Source organism: Toxotes jaculatrix, chromosome 8 (assembly GCF_017976425.1).
Source record: "Toxotes jaculatrix isolate fToxJac2 chromosome 8, fToxJac2.pri, whole genome shotgun sequence".
In the NCBI taxonomy this organism is placed as follows: domain Eukaryota; kingdom Metazoa; phylum Chordata; class Actinopteri; family Toxotidae; genus Toxotes; species Toxotes jaculatrix.
This window is the reverse complement of record NC_054401.1, coordinates 14,566,814-14,586,573: the sequence shown is the minus strand read 5'-3', so window position 1 is coordinate 14,586,573 and position 19,760 is coordinate 14,566,814. Positions and strand designations below refer to the sequence as shown.

The 19,760-nt window shown below is 41.1% G+C and overlaps 3 protein-coding genes and 1 long non-coding RNA gene across 7 annotated transcripts; 2 read left to right on the top strand and 2 right to left on the bottom strand.

The window, feature by feature from the left end:
• Nucleotides 1-62: 62 nt before the first annotated feature.
• si:dkey-79d12.4 (zinc finger protein 16) lies at nucleotides 63-3,130 on the bottom strand. 2 transcript variants are annotated; one of them, XM_041043818.1, is made up of 2 exons: nucleotides 2,810-3,130; nucleotides 63-2,159 (listed from the first exon to the last, which is right to left on the bottom strand). In XM_041043818.1, the coding sequence occupies exon 2, from the start codon at nucleotides 2,126-2,128 to the stop codon at nucleotides 149-151; it is 1,980 nt and encodes a 659-aa protein (XP_040899752.1). In that variant the 5' UTR covers nucleotides 2,129-2,159; nucleotides 2,810-3,130; the 3' UTR covers nucleotides 63-148. The 2 variants fall into 2 exon arrangements, with proteins under 2 accessions (XP_040899752.1, XP_040899753.1); XM_041043819.1 differs by lacking the exon at nucleotides 2,810-3,130 and adding an exon at nucleotides 2,420-2,527.
• A 294-nt stretch (nucleotides 3,131-3,424) lies between these two features.
• Nucleotides 3,425-10,106, top strand: smg9 (SMG9 nonsense mediated mRNA decay factor). Its single transcript, XM_041043832.1, has 13 exons — nucleotides 3,425-4,143; nucleotides 4,236-4,310; nucleotides 4,651-4,885; nucleotides 5,050-5,147; nucleotides 5,253-5,365; nucleotides 6,470-6,581; nucleotides 6,793-6,888; nucleotides 7,076-7,161; nucleotides 8,197-8,303; nucleotides 8,397-8,504; nucleotides 8,624-8,749; nucleotides 8,841-8,985; nucleotides 9,479-10,106. The coding sequence occupies exons 1-13, from the start codon at nucleotides 3,997-3,999 to the stop codon at nucleotides 9,555-9,557; spliced, it is 1,527 nt and encodes a 508-aa protein (XP_040899766.1). The 5' UTR covers nucleotides 3,425-3,996; the 3' UTR covers nucleotides 9,558-10,106.
• Nucleotides 10,107-11,198: 1,092 nt separating this feature from the next.
• On the top strand, nucleotides 11,199-13,174 carry LOC121185615 (urokinase plasminogen activator surface receptor-like). Of its 2 annotated transcripts, none has more exons than XM_041043877.1 (5): nucleotides 11,199-11,384; nucleotides 11,625-11,744; nucleotides 11,828-11,974; nucleotides 12,500-12,604; nucleotides 12,731-13,174. In XM_041043877.1, exons 1-5 carry the CDS (start codon nucleotides 11,342-11,344, stop codon nucleotides 12,940-12,942), a joined length of 627 nt encoding a protein of 208 aa, XP_040899811.1. In that variant the 5' UTR covers nucleotides 11,199-11,341; the 3' UTR covers nucleotides 12,943-13,174. The 2 variants fall into 2 exon arrangements, with proteins under 2 accessions (XP_040899811.1, XP_040899810.1); XM_041043876.1 differs by having other exon boundaries at nucleotides 12,500-12,610; nucleotides 12,734-13,174.
• A 1,681-nt stretch (nucleotides 13,175-14,855) lies between these two features.
• On the bottom strand, nucleotides 14,856-19,612 carry LOC121185619. 2 transcript variants are annotated; one of them, XR_005894377.1, is made up of 4 exons: nucleotides 19,516-19,612; nucleotides 18,512-18,709; nucleotides 15,697-15,785; nucleotides 14,856-15,570 (listed from the first exon to the last, which is right to left on the bottom strand). It is a non-coding gene; the product is annotated as an uncharacterized LOC121185619 (long non-coding RNA). The 2 variants fall into 2 exon arrangements; XR_005894378.1 differs by lacking the exon at nucleotides 19,516-19,612 and adding an exon at nucleotides 18,958-19,099.
• Between the last annotated feature and the right edge of the window lie 148 nt (nucleotides 19,613-19,760).

Below are 19,760 nucleotides of genomic sequence, written 5' to 3'. Positions count from 1 at the left end.
GTCACTTGGCAACACACAAATTAAATAAAATGGTGACAATGAGATGACGTGTGAAAGATCCCTTTTGATTTAACACTTTATTTTAAAGCGTGGTGCACAAAGTTTGAGAAGAGTACTATGGATAATCCAGACAAATGTTGATGGTTTATCATTTTAGGCGTTTCCTCGACTGTTTAGTTCTTGTCCAGTTTTGAAGTTGGTGCCATATGTAAGCAGAAGGTCTAAAAAATAATTGTCCACAGTCACATGTAAAGGGCATTTTGCACTCAACTTTACAGCTCCATGTACGCCCAGAAGGACGGGACTTTTTCTGTGATTTACCCTTCATGTGCTCGGCTAAGAGCCTTGCTCCTATGAAAGTCTCCCCACAGCTGACGCAGATGTAGCTTACGGCCTCTGCATGCTGAACACAATGTCGCAGGAGGTGCAGCCGGTGCTTAAAAGCTCGGCCACACTGGCACTGGTGTGACCGGCGGCCTCGGTGGAGGTAGCGGTGGCTGATCATTAAGGAGGGCTGCCGCAAGATGGCACCACATTGCCTGCAGGGGTAAGGGACCTTGGAGCGCCAGCCTGTGTTCATTCGTTTCATCAAAGCCACATCGTGGCTGTCATTCTCAAACATGGCCATAATAGTGGGCGCTGGTGGGGAGGCAGGTTCAGAGGCTGCAGTGTTGTTGTCAGGGGCTCCAGGAGGAACAGATAAAGGTGCAGAAAGAAGGCTTGGAGGATGGATGGCTGGTTGACCTACAGCACCGTCTTTCCCTGATCTGACAGGTGCAGCAAAGGACGCCATGCATACTGGGGCAGGAGGTCTGGCTGTGTGGGAGTAGGAGGTCAAGAGAGAGGAAGGGCTAGATTTCGCAAGGGTGGACAGCGACCCTGCATAAGTTTGGCCAGTACAGAGCTTTCCATTACTGACCTGGCTGACTACATTTGGACTACTGATGGCTGACTGGACTGCTGTGCCAAAGACACACGGTGAAACCTTTTTATCTGTCAGTGCTGATGGACTGGTAATAATGCATACTTTGGTTTTGACCACTGACGTGTGAACTCTGGTGACATGGTTTAACAAGGTTTTCTCAGAAGTGAAAAAGGATTTGCATATGTTGCATGATTTTGGCATTGTCTCGGAGCAAAAGAAGACCAAAGGTGATTTGCTTTCCTTGGGACACTGGTGGTGATGGTACAAGCTCTCGTGGGAGAAAACCTGGCCACAGATGTCACAGGAATACAAAGGCAGATAGTGTTCATTAAGAGCAGTCTCAGTTAGAAAGAGCTTCTTGCACAGTGGACACTGATATTTTACCCTTATACCACTACAGTGCAGCAAATGCAGCTTCATTGACCTAAAGGGCCCTCTACCACATGCAGTACATATTGAACTATTAACACTGGGAAGGGTTGTAGGGGCGTTTTTAGAGTGCAGATTACTGGGAGAGTCACTGGAATAATCAGTTGAACTTGAGTTCGAGCCGCCATCTGATTCTGGATCATCTGCACACAAGTTGGTGGGTTTAGAGAGTGCCTCATTTTCGTCCTCAGATTCAGAGTTTGTTGAATCTTCTACCCTCTCACAGTCACTTTCCATGTCAATATCATTATCATCTTGACCCACTATATACTCTACACTGTTTTCAGGTGTCTCTGGTCTCTCAGGCTTCATCTCAATTCTTTGTTGGAGCCTCAACTCTGACTCTGAGTTGCGTGGTACTGAGTTTGTGTTTTGCTGTACAGTCACCTCATTAGAAAAGATGTCAGTGTTCTGACTCTGATAGACGACTGCAGAAATCAAAGAGGGAGCTTCTTTAAATGGCGCTGAGCCAATGCAATGTATCTCAGCATGCTTGTTCAGTTCCCACACATTACTAAAAGACTGCTGGCACTTTTTGCAGAGGGGCGGAGAGTGTGCATTATCCAGGTGTGTAGAGAGTGACGTCAGGCGTCGGAAAATAACCTTGCAGATGTGGCAGGTGGCGTTGATATCGTGGCTTTTGTAGTGCGACATCAGGTTTGTTATGCTGCTGAACTTTTTGCCACATTCCCAACATTTTGCCTCGGTGTATGCAACTGCCTGGCTTTTTGTAGATGTACACCATTCCTCATCGCTGCTCGAGTCTTCAGACATAAGGAGCTGGTCAAGGCGACCTCTGGGTGGTCTGGTAATTTAAAGCAGAATGGACAGAATCACTTTATAAATGTTTGGGAATAAATGCCTGTTACAGGTTTCATACAAGCATCAGAGCAGATGCATTACATCAGACAACTATTTCATTTTAAGACAAAGATTTAGTCAAACTACTGTAATTTAGTTTTTTGTCTAAATAAATGCAAAGTCACATGCCCATCTGCCTCATCTGTACTGTGTTCGATGATAATTAGCAAATGTTAGCATGCTAACACGCTAACCCAACTGTACCTGCTTAACAACAGTGTAAAAGCCGCTGAGTGCCTGGATACAGTCCCACATGATTGCTAGCATGGCTGTAGACTCTCACAGTCGTTGTTTTTGTCCACCACTGTAATATCATTTACGTTCAATAGCTCAGAGCGCAAAGTAAGCTTTTGGACAAATATATATATATATCAACATAACCATTAGTGGTAGCTGTAGGGAGATTGATTTTTCGTGTGTTCACATGACCGTAAGTGGTCCCTCGTTTGAGAGCACAAACCCATTAACACTTTTTATTAATCACTGTTTCCCCGCTTCTGGCTGTTTAACACTACAGCCTATCGTTTGTTTTGTGTAAGAGGACAGCTGTGTCTGAGCTATGTAACTGAACTATACACTTTCACCTGCACTTACCTCTGTCCACAGGTAGTGCACCAGTACACCGCTGCCTGCAGCACACAACAACAGTGAAATGATCTGATCCCCCAAAACTAGAAGGTGACGGTTCGTCCAACTCATTTACTGTACGTTATTAAAATAAACACAAACAGCTAGCGTTCGGGATGACTTTGAATGTAAAAGGGTTTAAAAGATGTGTGTCTGAAGCGCATCCAGCCGCGCATGTACCGATAATACCTGCACGCTTCGACAGGTTACAGTAACAGAAACCTTTCAGTTTTCACATTTGATGACACCGTCTTGTTTTTGATGGCGTCCACACACCTAGCTCCTCCATCTCCGGTTAAAACCGGAAAAGGGACGCCTACATCCCCCAGCGTGCAATCGGCTTGTTTCACTTAACTTCCACGGCTAACGGCAAACAGAGACAGCTGGGCAGATGGACTTTTCTCCAAACTCTGGATATTGATCTTCCTGCAAATGTCTGTAATTCTACACAGTAGAATAATTTAATCAAATAAGAATTTTTTGATGAATTTAACTGAAATTCATTTCAGGCTAAAAAAATTATCACGGTCTGTCTTGAATAATCAATATACCTTGTTTTATTTATTTTAAATTTAAAAGGGAACCAGGATTATTCACGTCAAACAACGTTAAACAACGCGTATACCGCCTTTAAGAAGAAGAACAGCCTGTTATACATTTTCCTATATTTCTTCATACAATAAAATAAACAGTGTAAATTGGTCCCAGGAGTGTCGGAACTATCCACAGAGTACGTTGTTTTGTCACGACTTCATCTACTAGTCGAACGGGGTGCGTTTGATTCTTAACAACCTGAATTTCAGGCGGGTGAGGTTTCTTCCAGCGCGTTGATATTTGAGAACCGCTCCAACGTCTTACAGTGACGGTTAAGGTCGAGTTCCGAAACAAGCGCACTAGCGGAAATCTTTAGCTAACGTTGTTTCTGTCCATAGAGAAGTGTTTGGGGTTGAACTATAACGATGTCGCCACTAAAAATCGTTTAACATAGAGGAGAGTAACGGCCACACGACTGTTAGCTGAGAGCAGATTTCTCGTTTTGGGGATACTTCACTGAATGTAAAATTCCCTTTCGCTAGCTTCTGTTTGAACTAGGGTGGCATCGTTTGCTAGCTCATCAGTGCTCTTGCTAGCGACTGCACCAGGCGTATAACGACATGTCAGAGTCCGGCCACAGTCAGCCCGGGTTGTACGGGCAGGGACGTAGGAGGAGGCGACGCCGGGGTGACAGAGATGCCGGACCTCCGGGGCAAAACCTGTCCGGTCCCAGTCGGGATCGGGAATACCAACCGAGAGAACGAAGGGTAATACAAACACAGGCTCACACCACTGAAGTCTGGGTTGTTTTGACTGCTGGTGTAACTGAATGGTGACTTGCATTCATGTGTCTGTTCAGGATGGGAGCGAAGATCCACCAGGCCCACTCATTCAGAAGACCCCCATCATTCTTGCAAAACCCCCTGGAGAAAGGGTACGTTGGCTTGAGTCGTAATATAAACTCTGTTTGTAATTCTCCCTCTCTCTTCTTCTTCTTTGGACACAGACAGTAACGTATAGCTTGACATTTGGACATTTAGATTTGTAGATTTGTTTAGGTAGTGCTTTTAGACGCTTATATCCAAGGCGATATAAGATACTTCTACGTTTGCACAATTAATTAAAGAATTTAGGGCTACATTCCCAATGCCATAACAAAATACCATACAGTTGACAAGTGGCCATTACAGAACATATGGTTTATTTCTGTTAAACTCTTCTCCTTCTGCTCATGTCATCTATTGACTTGTGCTATTAAATGGATCTTTTTCAAGGCCAAATCATCACAGAATGCACCTGTCAGTGGAGCTCCGGTCCTGGAGAAGCCCATCATGCTAATGAAAGCCAGGGATGATGGAGGGAAGCCGGGGACCCCTCCAGAGGCGGCAGCTCAGCCCTCCGGCCCCGGGCCCTCTAAGATAGAGAGGGAAGGGCAGCGACCTACCCAGCCTGTATACCAGATCCAGAACCGAGGAATGGGTGCTTCTTCATCAAGCAGCGCTGTGGACCGTGAGTTATTGTGGATTTCAAAAAAGAAATCTTTAAATTGCAGTGTAAATGACAAATGTTACTATGATGTTTACGAACACTCTTCTTGGATGCACACATTAAGTCCAAATTACGTGTGAAGTGAAAAGAAAAATAAATTATGTATTTTTTCATATGACTTCCAGCCATGGTTGGCCAGTCCAAACTCCTCCCTCCAGAGAAGATGAAGCACAGCATCAAGCTTGTGGATGATCAGATGAACTGGTGTGACAGTGCCATGGAGGTGAGTTGATTGTGGAGCCACTGTATTAAATAACTGAATAATGTTTTCTATATACTGAACTGTTTTTCCTCAAAGTAAGCTGCTTTTTGTTGTGATGCTTTGCAGTATCTCAGGGACCAGACAGACATGTTGGTAGTGGGAGTCATTGGCCTTCAGGGATCTGGGAAATCTACGATCATGTCACTGTTATCTGCCAACACCCCTGAGGAAGATCAAAGGTAAGTTTACTTGAAACATGAGCAATAAGCTCAAGCTTGTAACTTGCTCAGTTATGTGTGAATGATGTATAGATTTCAATAGATAATAAAGTGATAAGAAAATGTAATTTTCTACTTGTTAAAAGAGTTTCAAGAAAAAAATACTGTTCAGAGGAAAACAGTGGAAAACAGGATAGTGGCTAAAAGATGATGTCCCCAGTTAAAAGACACCAATGAGGATGAGGCTTTTCCATAATGACAGCAGATGACCTCAACTATGTAAAGGGAATATGAAGGAATAAAATAATGTGTTCCTGGTGCCAATTTAGTATGTGAAGAGGTTAGTTAAGACTAAACACAGAAGGACTGAAATTTAAGTCTTGTAGAAATTTGCCAGTTTAAGTTACTGTCAGACTTACAGTGCTGATCTGACCAACATTAAAACATCATTATGTTAGTGATAACATCAGTAGAAAAAAAAATAAATCTAATCTCAAGTAGTTAAATGCCTTGATCAGGACTAGAATAGTCCTCTAAAAAGCAGAATAACAGATGAATCTAATTATATTGCATTTTTGTCAGTGCTACATAGCACCCAACACCTCACCTGTTATTATAGGTTATTATAGAAAGAAATATATTTGCAGGGTTTAATGCAAATGTCTGCTTAAGATATGTTAAGAGTGAACTGTCAGTCCCAGTTTCTGTTCTTGTTTTCGTAATTCTCAGTTGTAATAGGAGGAGCTCACCTGTTCAAAATGAAAATAACAACAACAGATAACACAAATCTTTAAATGACTATTTATGTGTTATCTTCCATTCAGTTTATTTTATATGTCTACATAGAAAGTGGCAGTACTCTCTCTGAACACACAGGGGCAATATAGTAAACCCAGCTGCTTATGTATAGTCTTGTGGTGTGTTTCAGCTAAACATTTAAACCCAACTCAGTTTGTGTGACACCACATATACACCAATTAATCAATGTGACCTTTGTTGTGAAACATTCATATTCCCATATTTTAGGTTCTGCGACCTGCGCTCTCAGTGAGAGACAGACAAATTAGTGATGGAGGACATGCTATGTCCTTTGTTTGGAATAAGCATACGTATATGTTTGTACAGGGGTTATGTGTTCAGAGCCCAGACTCAAGAAATCAAGGAACGAGGAGGAAACCAGACCACAGGGATTGATTTCTTCATCACACAGGAGAGAGTCATCTTCTTGGATACCCAGGTAAGAATGAAATGTTGTGGATTCCAAGTCGGTTTCACTCTGTTTTTCTGTCATATCTTCAATTTGCTGTCAGAAAGTGATGAACTGTGTACCATCAAATGTTACCTTGGAATAGAAAGAAGTCACGGTTAGGCTGTAAAAATCATTTGGTTGGGGACTGATAAGCACTGAAGTTACAAGTTGTGTGTAAATGCCTTGTTTGTTTCTTCAGCCGATGCTCAGTCCATCTATTCTGGACCACCTCATCAACAATGACCGCAAGTTACCTCCGGAGTACAACCTTCCTCACACATATGTTGAGATGCAGGTCAGTGGCTGGCCTGCAGAGGGCAGTGTGTGAAAACTCTAGTTGTATATATGAGCTCTGATGCATAATATCTAAGGACCGTTATGTGCTCAGTCCTATAATTCACTGCCTAATGACAGTTGTACTTCCGTGTGCACACACAGTGACATGTAACCACATTAGTACTCTCTCTGTAATCTGTCCACAGTCTCTTCAGATTGCAGCCTTCCTGTTTACTGTGTGCCATGCAATCATTGTGGTTCAAGACTGGTTCACTGATTTGAATCTCTACAGGTAAGAACTTTCGTGCATCTTTGTAAAGCTCACTACCGCCCTTCACAGTATAGATGGAGAGGGTAGCTCTCAGAAAGGCTCCGACAGTAACTTACCTGTCCCCTCTTCCCTCAGGAATGTCGAGTATTTCATATTGTATCTTGAGAGGATATTTGTTTTCTGCTTTTTCATGAGCTCAGCAATGTTACTCTTTCAGTTGGTCTTGTAAACAACAAAAGCAGACAATACCCAAACCTGTTGAAAATGACTGCCTGTGTGCTGACACTCACTCTTCTGGTTTATACCCCAATATCTTTTCAAGAAACTCACATGAAGAGTCTGATGTAGTGTGTATTACAATCAATACAGTAAACCAAGCTGCATTCTCTCGTATGTTTTACACACACTCTTTCTAGTGTGGGCTTTCTCTTTTTGCCATAGCCCCAGTTTCACTTCCTATCCCTCCATAAAACATACATATTTTCATCTCCCAAAAAAAGTTTTTTTTTTTTTGGTAAAGCAAAAAAATGTTCAGTAAACACAGGAAAATAAATTGTGTGTATACTTAAGGGTTGGATGCATGTCCTTAATCATTATCATAAACATTTCCAAAGCTGATTTTTGTGAATACTGCATTTTTTGACATCCATGTTTACTAGCTCACCGTGCGTGTATGGCATTGCTTCCTTCTTCATGTGCTTGTGTGTCCACCCATGGATGCACGACACAAAGGCAGCGTTAAGACCGATTTAAAAATACAGCTCTGTCATCTATTTGTTTTGAGCCAGTCCATTGACACAGTGGATGTATCAATACTCAGGGTTTGGACAAAATAACTCAGGGTTGTCCAACAAAAAACTTGATCTTGGTTCAACCTTTGCTGCAACATGGCTTTATCCAACAGGGCGCTGTGTTGGTCTTTGAATTAAATGCATACCGCAGAAATTTTATGTTGGAGTAATGTAACAGGAGCAGTTACACAGGCCTTGCAGCTATTGCTTCTGCTTTTCATGTGCTTGCACCACACAGGAAGTTAAATGTCTTCTTTGTGGATAGGTTTCTTCAGACTGCCGAGATGCTGAAACCTTCCACCCCCTCTGCAAGCCATGACAGCGCTGGCTCTTCAGGCGGTGATGATGGAGCAGAGTACTATCCTCATATAGGTGACTTTGTCATGAGGAAACACAAACACAATCTCACACACCAACTAGATTTAATGACATTAACATGAAAGTCTCTCTTCACATTTCACCCAGTGTTCCTCCAGAATAAGGCCAGACAGGATGATTTCTGCCCAAGGAATCTGAAGAACATGCACATGGTGGTGGACAAATTAATGGCCCACTCTCATCTCAAATACAAAGGTGCAAAACTATAAGAATAATCTCCTCACTTTGATATATTCATTTTCCAATACTTTGCCAAATTGCTTCAATAAACATGCCACACCTGCACTCATTGCATAATATGTGGTTTGTTTTAGGTACATTGTCCATGCTAGACTGCAATATCTTCCCTGGCCTGGGACAGGACTATCTGTCACCTGAAGTCAACATGTTCCTGCTTCCTGTGCAGGAGAATGATGGGGAGGATAGTCTGACCAAAGCAGGTGACAGAGAATTTATCTTCACGTAAGGCAAAACTCTGTTATCCTCCTGTATGTTGTGTCAGGTGTGAATTAATCACGGTACCATGTTTAGGGTCGGGAACATACCCGCTCTTCTCCCTGCTCCCGGGGTACAGAGGACACCCTTCCTTCTCCACCATGGTTTCGAAACTTCGCAGCCAAATACTGACCATGCCCCGCTGTCAGCTGTCGCACACTATCCTCACTGAGAAGAACTGGTAAACATCACGTTCTACTTTGCACACTTTCCATTTGTGATATTAACTTCATTCAGGTGCCACTAATCGATAGCATAGCACTTTAAAGAACAGCAAAATGTTGTAACAGCATAGGCATCATTTCCTCTGGGGGTGGAGGGACACATCACCCAAAACATTTCAAAATACTTTTTCTATACCCCTCACAAATAGTTTCAAGTGGATTTTCTCACTAAAACCTCTTTAAGTATTGTTCACTTGTTGCGCAGCCCCCATATTTCAGTGGAGGGAAGATCTGACCCACAGCGTGTGCTTTGCAGACTTAATTTTTTTATTGTGGTTTTCACCTCAGTGGCTACATGTAATTAGAATGTATTTATTTGGTTTCGGTGGTAGTTTGCTATTTTTTTTATAATGAAAAGAAAACTTGCAGACACTATTCAGACCCAGAAAAATAAACCCGCTTCCTCTGCAGGTGTTCAAAAATCCAACAAAGTTTGTTCTGCTTTTGCAGGTTTCACTATGCCGCTCGTATCTGGGATGGGGTGAAAAAGTCCTCAGCCCTGTCAGAATACAGCCGTCTGCTCTGCTAAGAGCTTGGTTGAACTGCAGTTGCATACAACAGCTGTCCAACCTCTAATGTCCAGTTATCAGGTCACATAAAGAGAATTATGGCCCTGACAGTGGAGACCGTTATTCACACCCTACAGGAAGGACAAGTGAGACTGGAAGCTCGGTCAGTGTTGAAGAGTCGGAGATAACACTGGATGACACCAACGTCTGTAGACTTTGGAGAGAAACAAAACCTGCTAACTCTTCATGAAGAGAAAGTTAGAAAGTTGCCTTTCCCTGCCCTCGGAAAATGTTCAAGAGACACAGCTGCACTCTGTTCAGCAGTGGTGATGAACAATGAAAAGGGGTTTGTCTGCACAAATCATGTGCAGACAACAACTGCAGTTTCAGTGTACTGATGGTGTACCAATGTTTGGTGCGCACGCTCTTTGAGATGAAGACTTAGCCTTCTGTAAGTTATTTTGTATTTTCTTTATAACATCATTGAAAGGAGTAATTGTCAAATTACTCATAAATAAAAAGGAGACTCCAGTGAAAAGATTGCTTTTCATTGCACACATTTGTTGCAGTCTTCTCTTACCGGACAAGGGAGGTTTCAGTTTTTGTTGCCGTTAAACCCTTTTACAACACAGGGTGTAGCATTACATTATGATATATCAACATTTTAATATTTAAGCAATTATTGAGCATTATACATCAGCCACATTTTTCTGGCAAGTACTCTCACTCTGTGTTTAAACATGCTTGGCCTGAGTTTCGATTTCATGACAGCACAGACTCAGAAATGAAAGTTAGATGTTGGCAGTGGAAAAACACTTGAGCAAACCACAACAGCTAATAGATGGAGAGCTACACTGAGCGCAGAGTACTAACTAACTTTATGTTAGTTTTGACTCTGGTGACAGAAACTTGTCTCAGATGACATTTAACGTAGCAGCAGATCAGAAATGTGTTTTGGCCTTAAACCATTCAGTGCATTATTAATCAGTTATTAACCAACAGCAGCCAGTGTAAAAGACTCGAACAACAGTGCTCTGAATTAGCTGTCTGATTGATTTTTTTAAAATTGTTTTTGTATTTTGGTAAAGCAAAGGGTTAGGATTTTTTTTTTGACATCCATGTTTACTAGCTCACCGTTTTGCCTGCTGGCACATTGCTACACGTCTATGCAGGTTACTGTCATCTGTAGATCAGCAGATTTGTGTGAAACCAGCAGCTGGTGTGTGTATGGCATTGCTTCCTTATTCATGTGCTTGTGTGTCCACCCATGGATGCATGACACAAACGCAGCGTTAAGACCGATTTAAAACTACAGCTCTGACAGAACAGATGATGTTGATGTTGATGATGTTAGATGATGGCAGTGGAAAAACAGATGGTGAGCTACACTGAGTGCAGAGTACTAACTAACTTTATGTTGGTTTTGAATCTGGTGACCGAGCTTGACAAGTGTTAGTTGGAGCTTTGTTGTACAGAAGTTGTATTTAAATTACTTGGGGATTGGACAAGGCATCGATTTAAAAACTGATCACACTAACAGGAAAATGCTTTGTTTAAAAAAAAAAAAACCTCTACTTTTAGTGTAAGTAGAGTAGTTAGACAGGTTTTGTTTTCAAAAAAACACCTTCATAGTTATACTGTGGCAGTTCAAGAGCCAATGCAGTTTCTCAACACCAGCCAAAGCTGGAATTTAGAACAGTTTTTTTAAGGAGTGGTTTGACGGTGAAGACCACTCCTCCTCAGGAGGGCAACTTGTAATCATAACTGATCAAAATAGTAGTCAGTCATATCCAAGCATCACAAAATGCATCTCCTCCTGATCTTTGGGATTGTGCTTCTCCCTAAAGGCAAGTTTTTGTTCTGTTATCTGTTACTTTTAGTTAACAAATTTGCCTGGACAAATGCTGCTAAAGACTTTGGTCATTAAAGGTTACATGCAAATTCAACAAGCTTCTTTTCTATTCTGTTCTCTATCCTTAAAAAAAATGCCATAATTCCTTCTGACACTTGCTTTCAGTAGAAGTGCTTATAATTTTGACTCTAAACTTGAAACTGAATTTTAAACTGATCTGAATTTTGTGTTTCAGTATACACTCTGAGATGTTATGAGTGTGTACCGGGAATCTCCGGACAGTGCACAGACACGCCAAAGGAGTGCCCATCACAGGGTTATCACTGTGGTGCCCTAAGAGTCACTGCATATGCAGGTGTGGCATTTTGTGGTGAATTGTTCTTTTTGTAAAACTGCTTTGCACTTGCCCACTTCATGAAGGTTGCTGTGTTGTTGCAGGGGGCTCAGAAATCACCCACAGCAACGTGAAATCTTGTATTTTGCCTGAATACTGTGTTGAGGGTTCAGTCAACTTTGGAGTCGCCAGAACGGTGATTACCAGCAAGTGCTGCACCTCCGAGCTCTGCAACAATCAACCAGCCCCTGGTAACTTTCTTTTATGATCTACTGGTGTTTAGATGCTTTGTTGGACTAAGAGCTGCTTTTGTTGGCATTTTGTTGCAGATGTAAGAACTGTGAAAAAATGTAAAAACTACTTTCCTCCGACAACTTCTCACAGTAAAAAAACAAAAACAAACAAAACACCAAGCTGTTCAAGATATTTTTTAACATACTGTGTATATCATTAAGTTCTGTGAATGCAGGTGTTTCAGATTGATGACGCCAGTACAAGTATTAGACTTACACAATATTTTTGAAATCAGTATCAGACGTTATGTATGAGATTAGATGAATAGATATTATAATTAGATTAGAGATTATATGTTAGTCTCAAACTCCAAGACAAGCCAGTATGAGGAAAATTACTTCTCTGTCAACATCTGCCGTAGAGGAGCCCAAGGGCACAATAACCCCAGCTGCACAGTGGAGCTGCACATAGCAATTTGTCTCGACTTTTCATTTCCAAATACTGTAAAACAAAGCAAGACCAATGTGCATTATATGCTACAGGCCCCAGCAAATCCATTCCCAATGGTAGAAAGTGTTTCCGCTGTGATGGACAAAAGTGCACTACTACTCTGAACTGTGAGGGAAATGAGGACCACTGCATCTCAACAACAGGTAAGAGACCCACAGGATCTAACTCTGTCTAACATATGTGCTCTGCTCACAGGATTTTTTAAAATAATTCTAGTAGCTGTATGACTTGAAGCTCACACACTAACACTATTTTCATTCTCTCAGTGACTGTAGAAGGTCAAAAGACGACCATGAAGGGCTGTGCTTCCAAGCAGGTGTGCTCAAAGGACCAAATTGCACAGGTACCCTCCCTTGGATCCATTGGAGCAGAAATTAACTGCTGTCAGGGCAACTACTGCAACAGCGCCAGCAGCACAACTGCTGGCCTTCTGCTCCTGGTGGCACCGCTGATCTCTTTGGTCATGTTCTTTTAACTGATGAATACAACAGTATCACTTCTCAGTTTTTCTTCTCATCTTTGCATCTTAGCTTCATTGCGTTCACACCCCCTTTGCTTATCCTTTCATTTGATAAAGTAATGACTATGAGTTATTATTCCGACTGTTATTCTTAGCCTGAAAGCTATGTCAACCAATTTTAATTAGACATATATAAAACATTTTACGCTATTAATAAAAAATCTGAATAAACACATTTTTGCTGTGTGTTGGAAGAGTGTTTGTTTTCTCCGTCTCATTTCAAAGTTTAAAATGCAAATTTACCTTTGACATTTGTGTCATATCATCACTAAGAGATCAGATATAAAACTGGTACATGCAGTTCCCAGTAAGTAAGATTCATAAGATTGATGATAGGTAAACTCCTGCCCCCAAAATTCTATTAGCATAAATTCTCATTTGATGAACTATGATGAAACAATATGACATGTTGCTTCATCACTACACCGTGGCCACAGAGGTACGGGTCTGATTCAGGCCTACAGTCTGTATTTGCTGATTCCAGACTCATTTAAGGCTCAAGGCATCCCTGAGGAGTGTTACAGTTTTTTTTTTATGTGTAAGCACTTCAGATCAGGGTCCCAACACATATCAATATAATAAATACTGAGAGGGCCACCAAAAAGTGTGATTCTGCCATAAACTAGTTGGCCACAAATGGCAGTTTACATAAACCACCACATCACAAGCAGCATGAAAACATGAATCCTTCACTATTTTCTGAAAAAAAAACAAAAGAAACTTGAGCTTCTATCTTGTTACCTTGCAAGTGTATTCCTGCTTGCAAGCTTGCAACCTACAGCTGCCCTCCAGGGGTTTTGAGGTGCACGTGGCGGCTAGAGACGTACAAGACGAGGTGACACTGAACTCACTTGAGTTATTGTTCTGCAAAGGTGCTTGGACTCAACAGCAAGACTCATATTGAGGTATGTTTGGAATACTATGTAAGCCTAAACACACCTTTTTACCAAACTCAGAAATCAGAAATTAAGTGACCGTTGAGTTACTGAGCCAATAATCACTTTTAAACTATGCATGCACAAGGGGCCAGAACTACACAAGTAAACGCTGTGATACCAACTAAATGCCACTAGTCATTTGGTTTAATGTTTATTCCCTGTTTTGATATTTAGCCTTCAGAAATGGTAGCGAGATGATTTATTTATCTTAACCTAGGAACCTGTATTTACCCATTTTTTTTAATCTGTAAAAACAAGGACAAGATGTGATGATGGGCTCTAAATATCATCCAGTGTGAACGCAACAGACACTGAGACTGAACAGATAAAATCAAACACTGACAATTTTTTGTTTTGTTTAGGGTTTGTTTGTGGTATGGGGAAAAATTACACTGACATCAAAGTTATAAGATATATAAAACTGGATGACTCAGAGGAGATGTATTTCTATATGTTCTTAGTGCAGGGATTTGGTCTCTTAGGGAATGTTTGCTGTAATATAGTTTTTTTTTTTTTCTAAAGCCAACAACTCCTCACTGATTGTTATTAGCAGCTGAAGTCTGTTCCCAGAGTCTCGATCTCCCTCAACTGTTCAACTGTCTTTGTTAGTCATGCATAATGGGGCAGGAAATGTGAAGAGAGCAGTGTGAAATTTTGTGGGGAAACAACTATAAACAGTGTACCTCCATCTAGTGGACAGAGTTTTTAGAACAGTTCTCACTAGTGATGGGAATTCCAGCTCTTTTAAGCGAGCCGGTTCTTCTGGCTCAGCTCACTAAAAAGAGACGGCTCTTTCGGCTCCCAAGCAGCTCCTGAGATTTTTTTGTTGCTTAAATTAATTTGTTACCAAAATAAGGTAAAATTGTGTAAAATGAATTACTAATGTACAAAACATACATTATATCAAATATTTATTATTTATATGGCTTATTGTACATGCTGTGCAGGTTATTTGTAGAGCCTGCTCGATATGAGATTTTAACCTAGCACAATCTTGCACACTCTGCCTTTGTATTATCAATGTAATTGAAATGCATCCAAATTTTACGGCGTTTCCTGCGGTCACTTATTTTCTCACCTTTCCAGCCTGTTGTCTCTGTAGGGGCTGCTCTCTCTCTCTCTCTCTCTCTCTCTCTCTCTCTCTCTCTCTCTCTCTCTCTCTCTCTCTCTCTCCCTCTCTTTCTCTTGCGTCTCCTTCCCTCCGGTTTCTCTCCCTCTCTCTGTGGTGCGTGCTGTCTTATGCAGTCTATGGTGCTGCCTCTCTAACCCCCTCCCCTCCCCTTCCTACTCAGTGCGGATACATCACACATCATGTAGTTGACCAATCACGTGTGGCTTGAACAGAAAAAAAAGAAGAAGAAGAACTAAAACAAAGCGGCTCCCATCGTTCACTTCTAAAAGCATGTGAAAAACAATATTATAATTTATTATAACAGCCATGGAAGTGATCAGGGTGGGCTGGTTGTCTGCCAGATGCCTTGTGTGGTCCAGGTGTTCTTGATTTCACAGGTGAGGTTAGGGACACTCCATGAGAACGCTGGGGGATGTGAGGGACGCGTGTGCGTCGCAGAGCACGAGACATTTATGGTCCAACCAGTGTTGACTTCTGCAGGACCTGGGGTCATCACTGGTTTTTCCAGGGAAGCTGAGCAAATAAAACACAAAGTGGAGATTAGAAAACAAACAGATGAAGATTTTAGCAAGCTAAAGAGTTAGTTCTGACCATTCACAACAGTAAATACACAGCTGCTCGGTCTATATGTCTCATTACCTTTCTCTGCGTGGAAAGGTCCATTGTCAAAAGGCTTGATGTCATCAGTCTCCAGTGAGCAGTTTTCCTCATGCACTGTGTTCCTGCCGCTTTTACAGACAGATATAAGTGTAGTGTCATTCTTCTTGAGCATATTTCCTAAAATGTCATACTAAGAAGTTAGTAACAAGCATGTCAGGCAGGAGCTCTCTTTTTACATGAAGGGTTGCAGAGTCTGAGCTCTCCCTAGTCAAAACCTCAAGAGTGCAGGTCAAAGATTTATTGTCATCGCTCAGGCAGCCAATAAAGGTTAGATTTGACACTGTGTTATAGGTATTTCTCAGCATCAGTTTGATCAGTGATTAACTCTGCGTGTCTTTAAAGTTCCAGACAATTTTTCTTGTGCTTGTAGGAAACAGATCAAGTGGCACACAAATCTGATACTGGAGCATTTTAATTCTAATTCCCCTCTTGCACAGTCCAAGTTAGCTCGACTGTCCTTTCCCAAGCCCCAACAGATACCAGAGTGTCTGTGGGGAGGTTGGTTCCGGGTTTACCATTTTGGGTCAGGATGAGGGAATTAGAGAAACATGTATGGCACACACTGTGGAACATTGTGCTCTGCTCTCCCATGCTGGGGTTATCAGGGTTTTTCTTCCAAATACTTACTAGAAATAAAAGGTTGAGTGGTTTTATCATAAAACACATGACCCACGGAGGTAATGGGGTTATTATATTTACTTTTGGGTAAAATCTATCCTGGTTGCATGAGATCTCCAGCGACTTGATCTTACAACTGTAATTCCTCTCCCTCACAGAACTAACTAAGCTGGTTATCCCCTTAAACCCACTACTAACACTGTGTTTGGTCAACATCTGAAGTAAAGTTTCCATTCTTTTTTTTTTTTTCTTTAAATTTGCAATAACTGATTTTGGCCACTTGGGGCCAGCAGAAACAAAAGGTAAACATATCACTGTCAACACGTTGTCAGCTGATGTGGAGGGAGAGGGAAAAAAACCGAAATGACAAAGCCTGCAAAATATCATGGGTAGATTACATTTTAGATTACATTTTGTCAAACTACATCTCAGTTATATTGCATTATTTGTTAGCAGAGGTGGGACCAAGTCATTGTTTTGCAAGTCCCAAGTAAGTCTCAAGTCTTGGCCCTCAAGTCCCGAGTCAAGTCCCAAGTCAAGACAGGCAAGTCCCGAGTCAAGTCCAAAGTCAAGATTGACAAGTCTCAAGTCAAGTCCAAAGTCCTACACTTTGAGTTGCAAGTCCTTTCGAGTCCTTTTAACCACACAGCAATAATATATTATGTAAGAGGAAAGCATATTAAACAGATGTCAGAACATCCCTTATAGCCACACATGAACTGTATTGAAACTACTCTTAATTACTCATATTATTAATATCAATCTTAACATTGTGTGATAATATATTTTGTATTTTAGTGTGTTACGTTGCAGCACGTAGACCAGCAACTCACGTGTGCAAGCTAACTTGTTTTTTCGTCAATGGACTGCTGGAGAGTAAGAACAACGAGCAGTATAACTTTGTTTTCCTGTCGGAAAAATCCGTCTGACAGCAAGCTAAAACGGTACACATATTCTTAATATAGCGCACATTTAAAGTGACCTTGATTTTATTAGGTTTGCCTCTTTGTAGGTGGCTAAAATATGCGTTGCTGCTAACCGCCGTCTACTGTGTGATACCTTGACTAATGTTATGTACCTCAACCATAGCCCTGTTAAAAAAATACTTAACAAAGGTATGAATAAGGGAGTGAACTCGCAGTAGACGCAACAAATTACCGTGTTTGCAATGATTTAGCTACACAGCAAAGAAAAATTAGCTACTTAGCCAATAAATGCAAGCTTTCATTCAGAACTTACCTTTCTTTGTGCAACTTCAGATGTCGAACGAAGTTCGAAGTTGTTGCGTCTCCATCTGTAATCTTCGAGCCACATGTTTTGCATACTGCAATTCGTTTTTTATTGACCACCTCGTAGTTTTTATACCCGAACGAAACTATCTTTGGTATCATTTTTTCCAGCTAGCGCGCTGTTTGACAGTCCGTCTTCATTGGTTGTCCTGCAATTTGATTGGATGGATGCTGTCGGATCAAAACAACGTTGATCTAATTTGATTGGATGTTGTGCCGACAGCACATACACAGACGCACACATACAAAGAAAGATACAGAGCGTTCCTTAATAACATCCTTTTTAATCTTTGGGTTTTTGAGGAAAGTAGCAAGTCTTGTCGAGTCAAAAGGCTCAAGTCCAAGTGAAGTCACAAGTCATTGATGTTAAAGTCCAAGTCGAGTTGCAAGTCTCTTTACATTTTGTCAAGTCGAGTCTAAAGTCATCAAATTCATGACTCGAGTCTGACTCGAGTCCAAGTCATGTGACTCGAGTCCACACCTCTGTTTGTTAGTAATACCAGACAGTTTTGGCACATAAATGTTACAAAGGCTATAAGGTTAATATGGTTTTGTTGTTAAAAGAAGATTATTTCTTCTTACTCTTTACCCAACTGGTAAAGAGTGAGAAGAAATAAGCCACTGAATATTTCATAGCATATCAGAGATCTTCCATGGTCGTTGGCGGATGCGGTGAATGTGAGCGTGGAGACATTTCCTCCACTGAGCATTTACGTTGTTACTAGAGTCAGTTGAGGCTGGCAACTGTATGACAGTTGGTTTATGCTCAAGGCATGTGCATGAAGCAGTGCGGATTACTTTGCTTGCACGTCCTGCAAGAAATAAATATTTTGTAGAGTCCATCACATACATTCTGCATTTAAGGTTTTAGAGGTGCTTGCACTTACACTGCCAGGGTGCCAGATGGAGCACTTCACAGTTTGGTGGTCGTCACAGTGGTTCTGGATATGCTATCAGATGTGAAGCTGTGAGTAAGGCAGGTGCTTTGTGTTGGGATGTTGAACCTCAGAGTGAGTTGCTCAGTGGGACAAGTGCAATAAACAATGTATTCCACTGGCACATATGTCTTCAGCTATCATAATTCTCTGCAATGTTTTTAGACAAGAAAATGTGGGGAATAATTGATGAGAATAAATATACATCCACTTAACAATAAACTTTTTATAAGCTGTATCAAAGAATTGGTAGGTGCTTCCTCTGACATTCTCTAAATCAACCCAGGGGTAAATCTTCTGTCTGTGGTCAGAAAGTTCACTGGGTTGATCATTAAACCACATGTCTTCCTTTCCATATGTCAGTGATGTTACTTGCATAAACCAAAGGACATCCATACCTCACTTTCTGGTACCAAACCACATGATCTGGTTTGTGAGGCACTGATAATAGTCAAAACTGCAAGGGATGATAATGCAGGAACCCATCAATCCTTTAAAATTGCGTGGCATCTTTACATACTAAGCCCTGGAACTGCAGAAAATGTATCCTGCAAGGGGACCATAGTGCAAAAGGAAAATTAAAATTTAATTTTAAAAAATTTTTTAAAACTAAATAGTACAAAATTATAGTACCTATCATATAGCTCAAGGTAAAATCTTTCCATACAACTAAAATATATATGAAACAAACATCCTAGTTTGATCCACTGAAATGTACTCCCAGAAATGTAAAAAAGATTTAACAGAATACATCTCTGTTGCTCACTTTTCATAGTTAACAAAGGCACCTCCTCTATAAACTTGTTAAAAAAAAAGTTAAAAAAAAAAAAAGAAAGATTTCTCCTGATGTTAAGGGAGTACTCAATCAATTTAGTACAATCCACAAATCCATGAAGTTTGAGTACTCATATTGGGCAGATTAACAAAATGCATTTGTCGTTCCCTGTCACACTTACCCACTCACGCTTGCTCACACAGTCGAGTAGGTCCTTCAGTGTGGCCCAGAACACATTAGCGTTCACACTGCTAAAAGAATGTGGCGCTCAGATCACTATGTTACTTTGATGTGAGTTGGGTGCATTCAAACTCGGGGGTGTCCACCTTTGGTAGGATTTCCTGTTTTGAAAGTATAAAACCACATCCAGCTGGCAGTTGAACAACTGTTTGGGTGTTTGGGAGTATTATCTTTAAGGCCTCACAC

Excerpts from the sequence above, each read along its gene's own strand:
- si:dkey-79d12.4 (XM_041043818.1), bottom strand. The coding sequence starts at position 2,128 with ATGTCTGAAGACTCGAGCAGCGATGAGGAATGGTGTACATCTACAAAA.
- smg9 (XM_041043832.1), top strand. The coding sequence starts at position 3,997 with ATGTCAGAGTCCGGCCACAGTCAGCCCGGGTTGTACGGGCAGGGACGT. Across the intron at positions 6,582-6,792 it reads TCATCTTCTTGGATACCCAG|CCGATGCTCAGTCCATCTAT; the intron begins GTAAGAATGAAA and ends TTGTTTCTTCAG. Across the intron at positions 8,505-8,623 it reads CTCTCATCTCAAATACAAAG|GTACATTGTCCATGCTAGAC; the intron begins GTGCAAAACTAT and ends GGTTTGTTTTAG.
- LOC121185615 (XM_041043876.1), top strand. The coding sequence starts at position 11,342 with ATGCATCTCCTCCTGATCTTTGGGATTGTGCTTCTCCCTAAAG. Across the intron at positions 11,975-12,499 it reads CAACAATCAACCAGCCCCTG|GCCCCAGCAAATCCATTCCC; the intron begins GTAACTTTCTTT and ends TATATGCTACAG. Across the intron at positions 12,611-12,733 it reads CCACTGCATCTCAACAACAG|TGACTGTAGAAGGTCAAAAG; the intron begins GTAAGAGACCCA and ends TCATTCTCTCAG.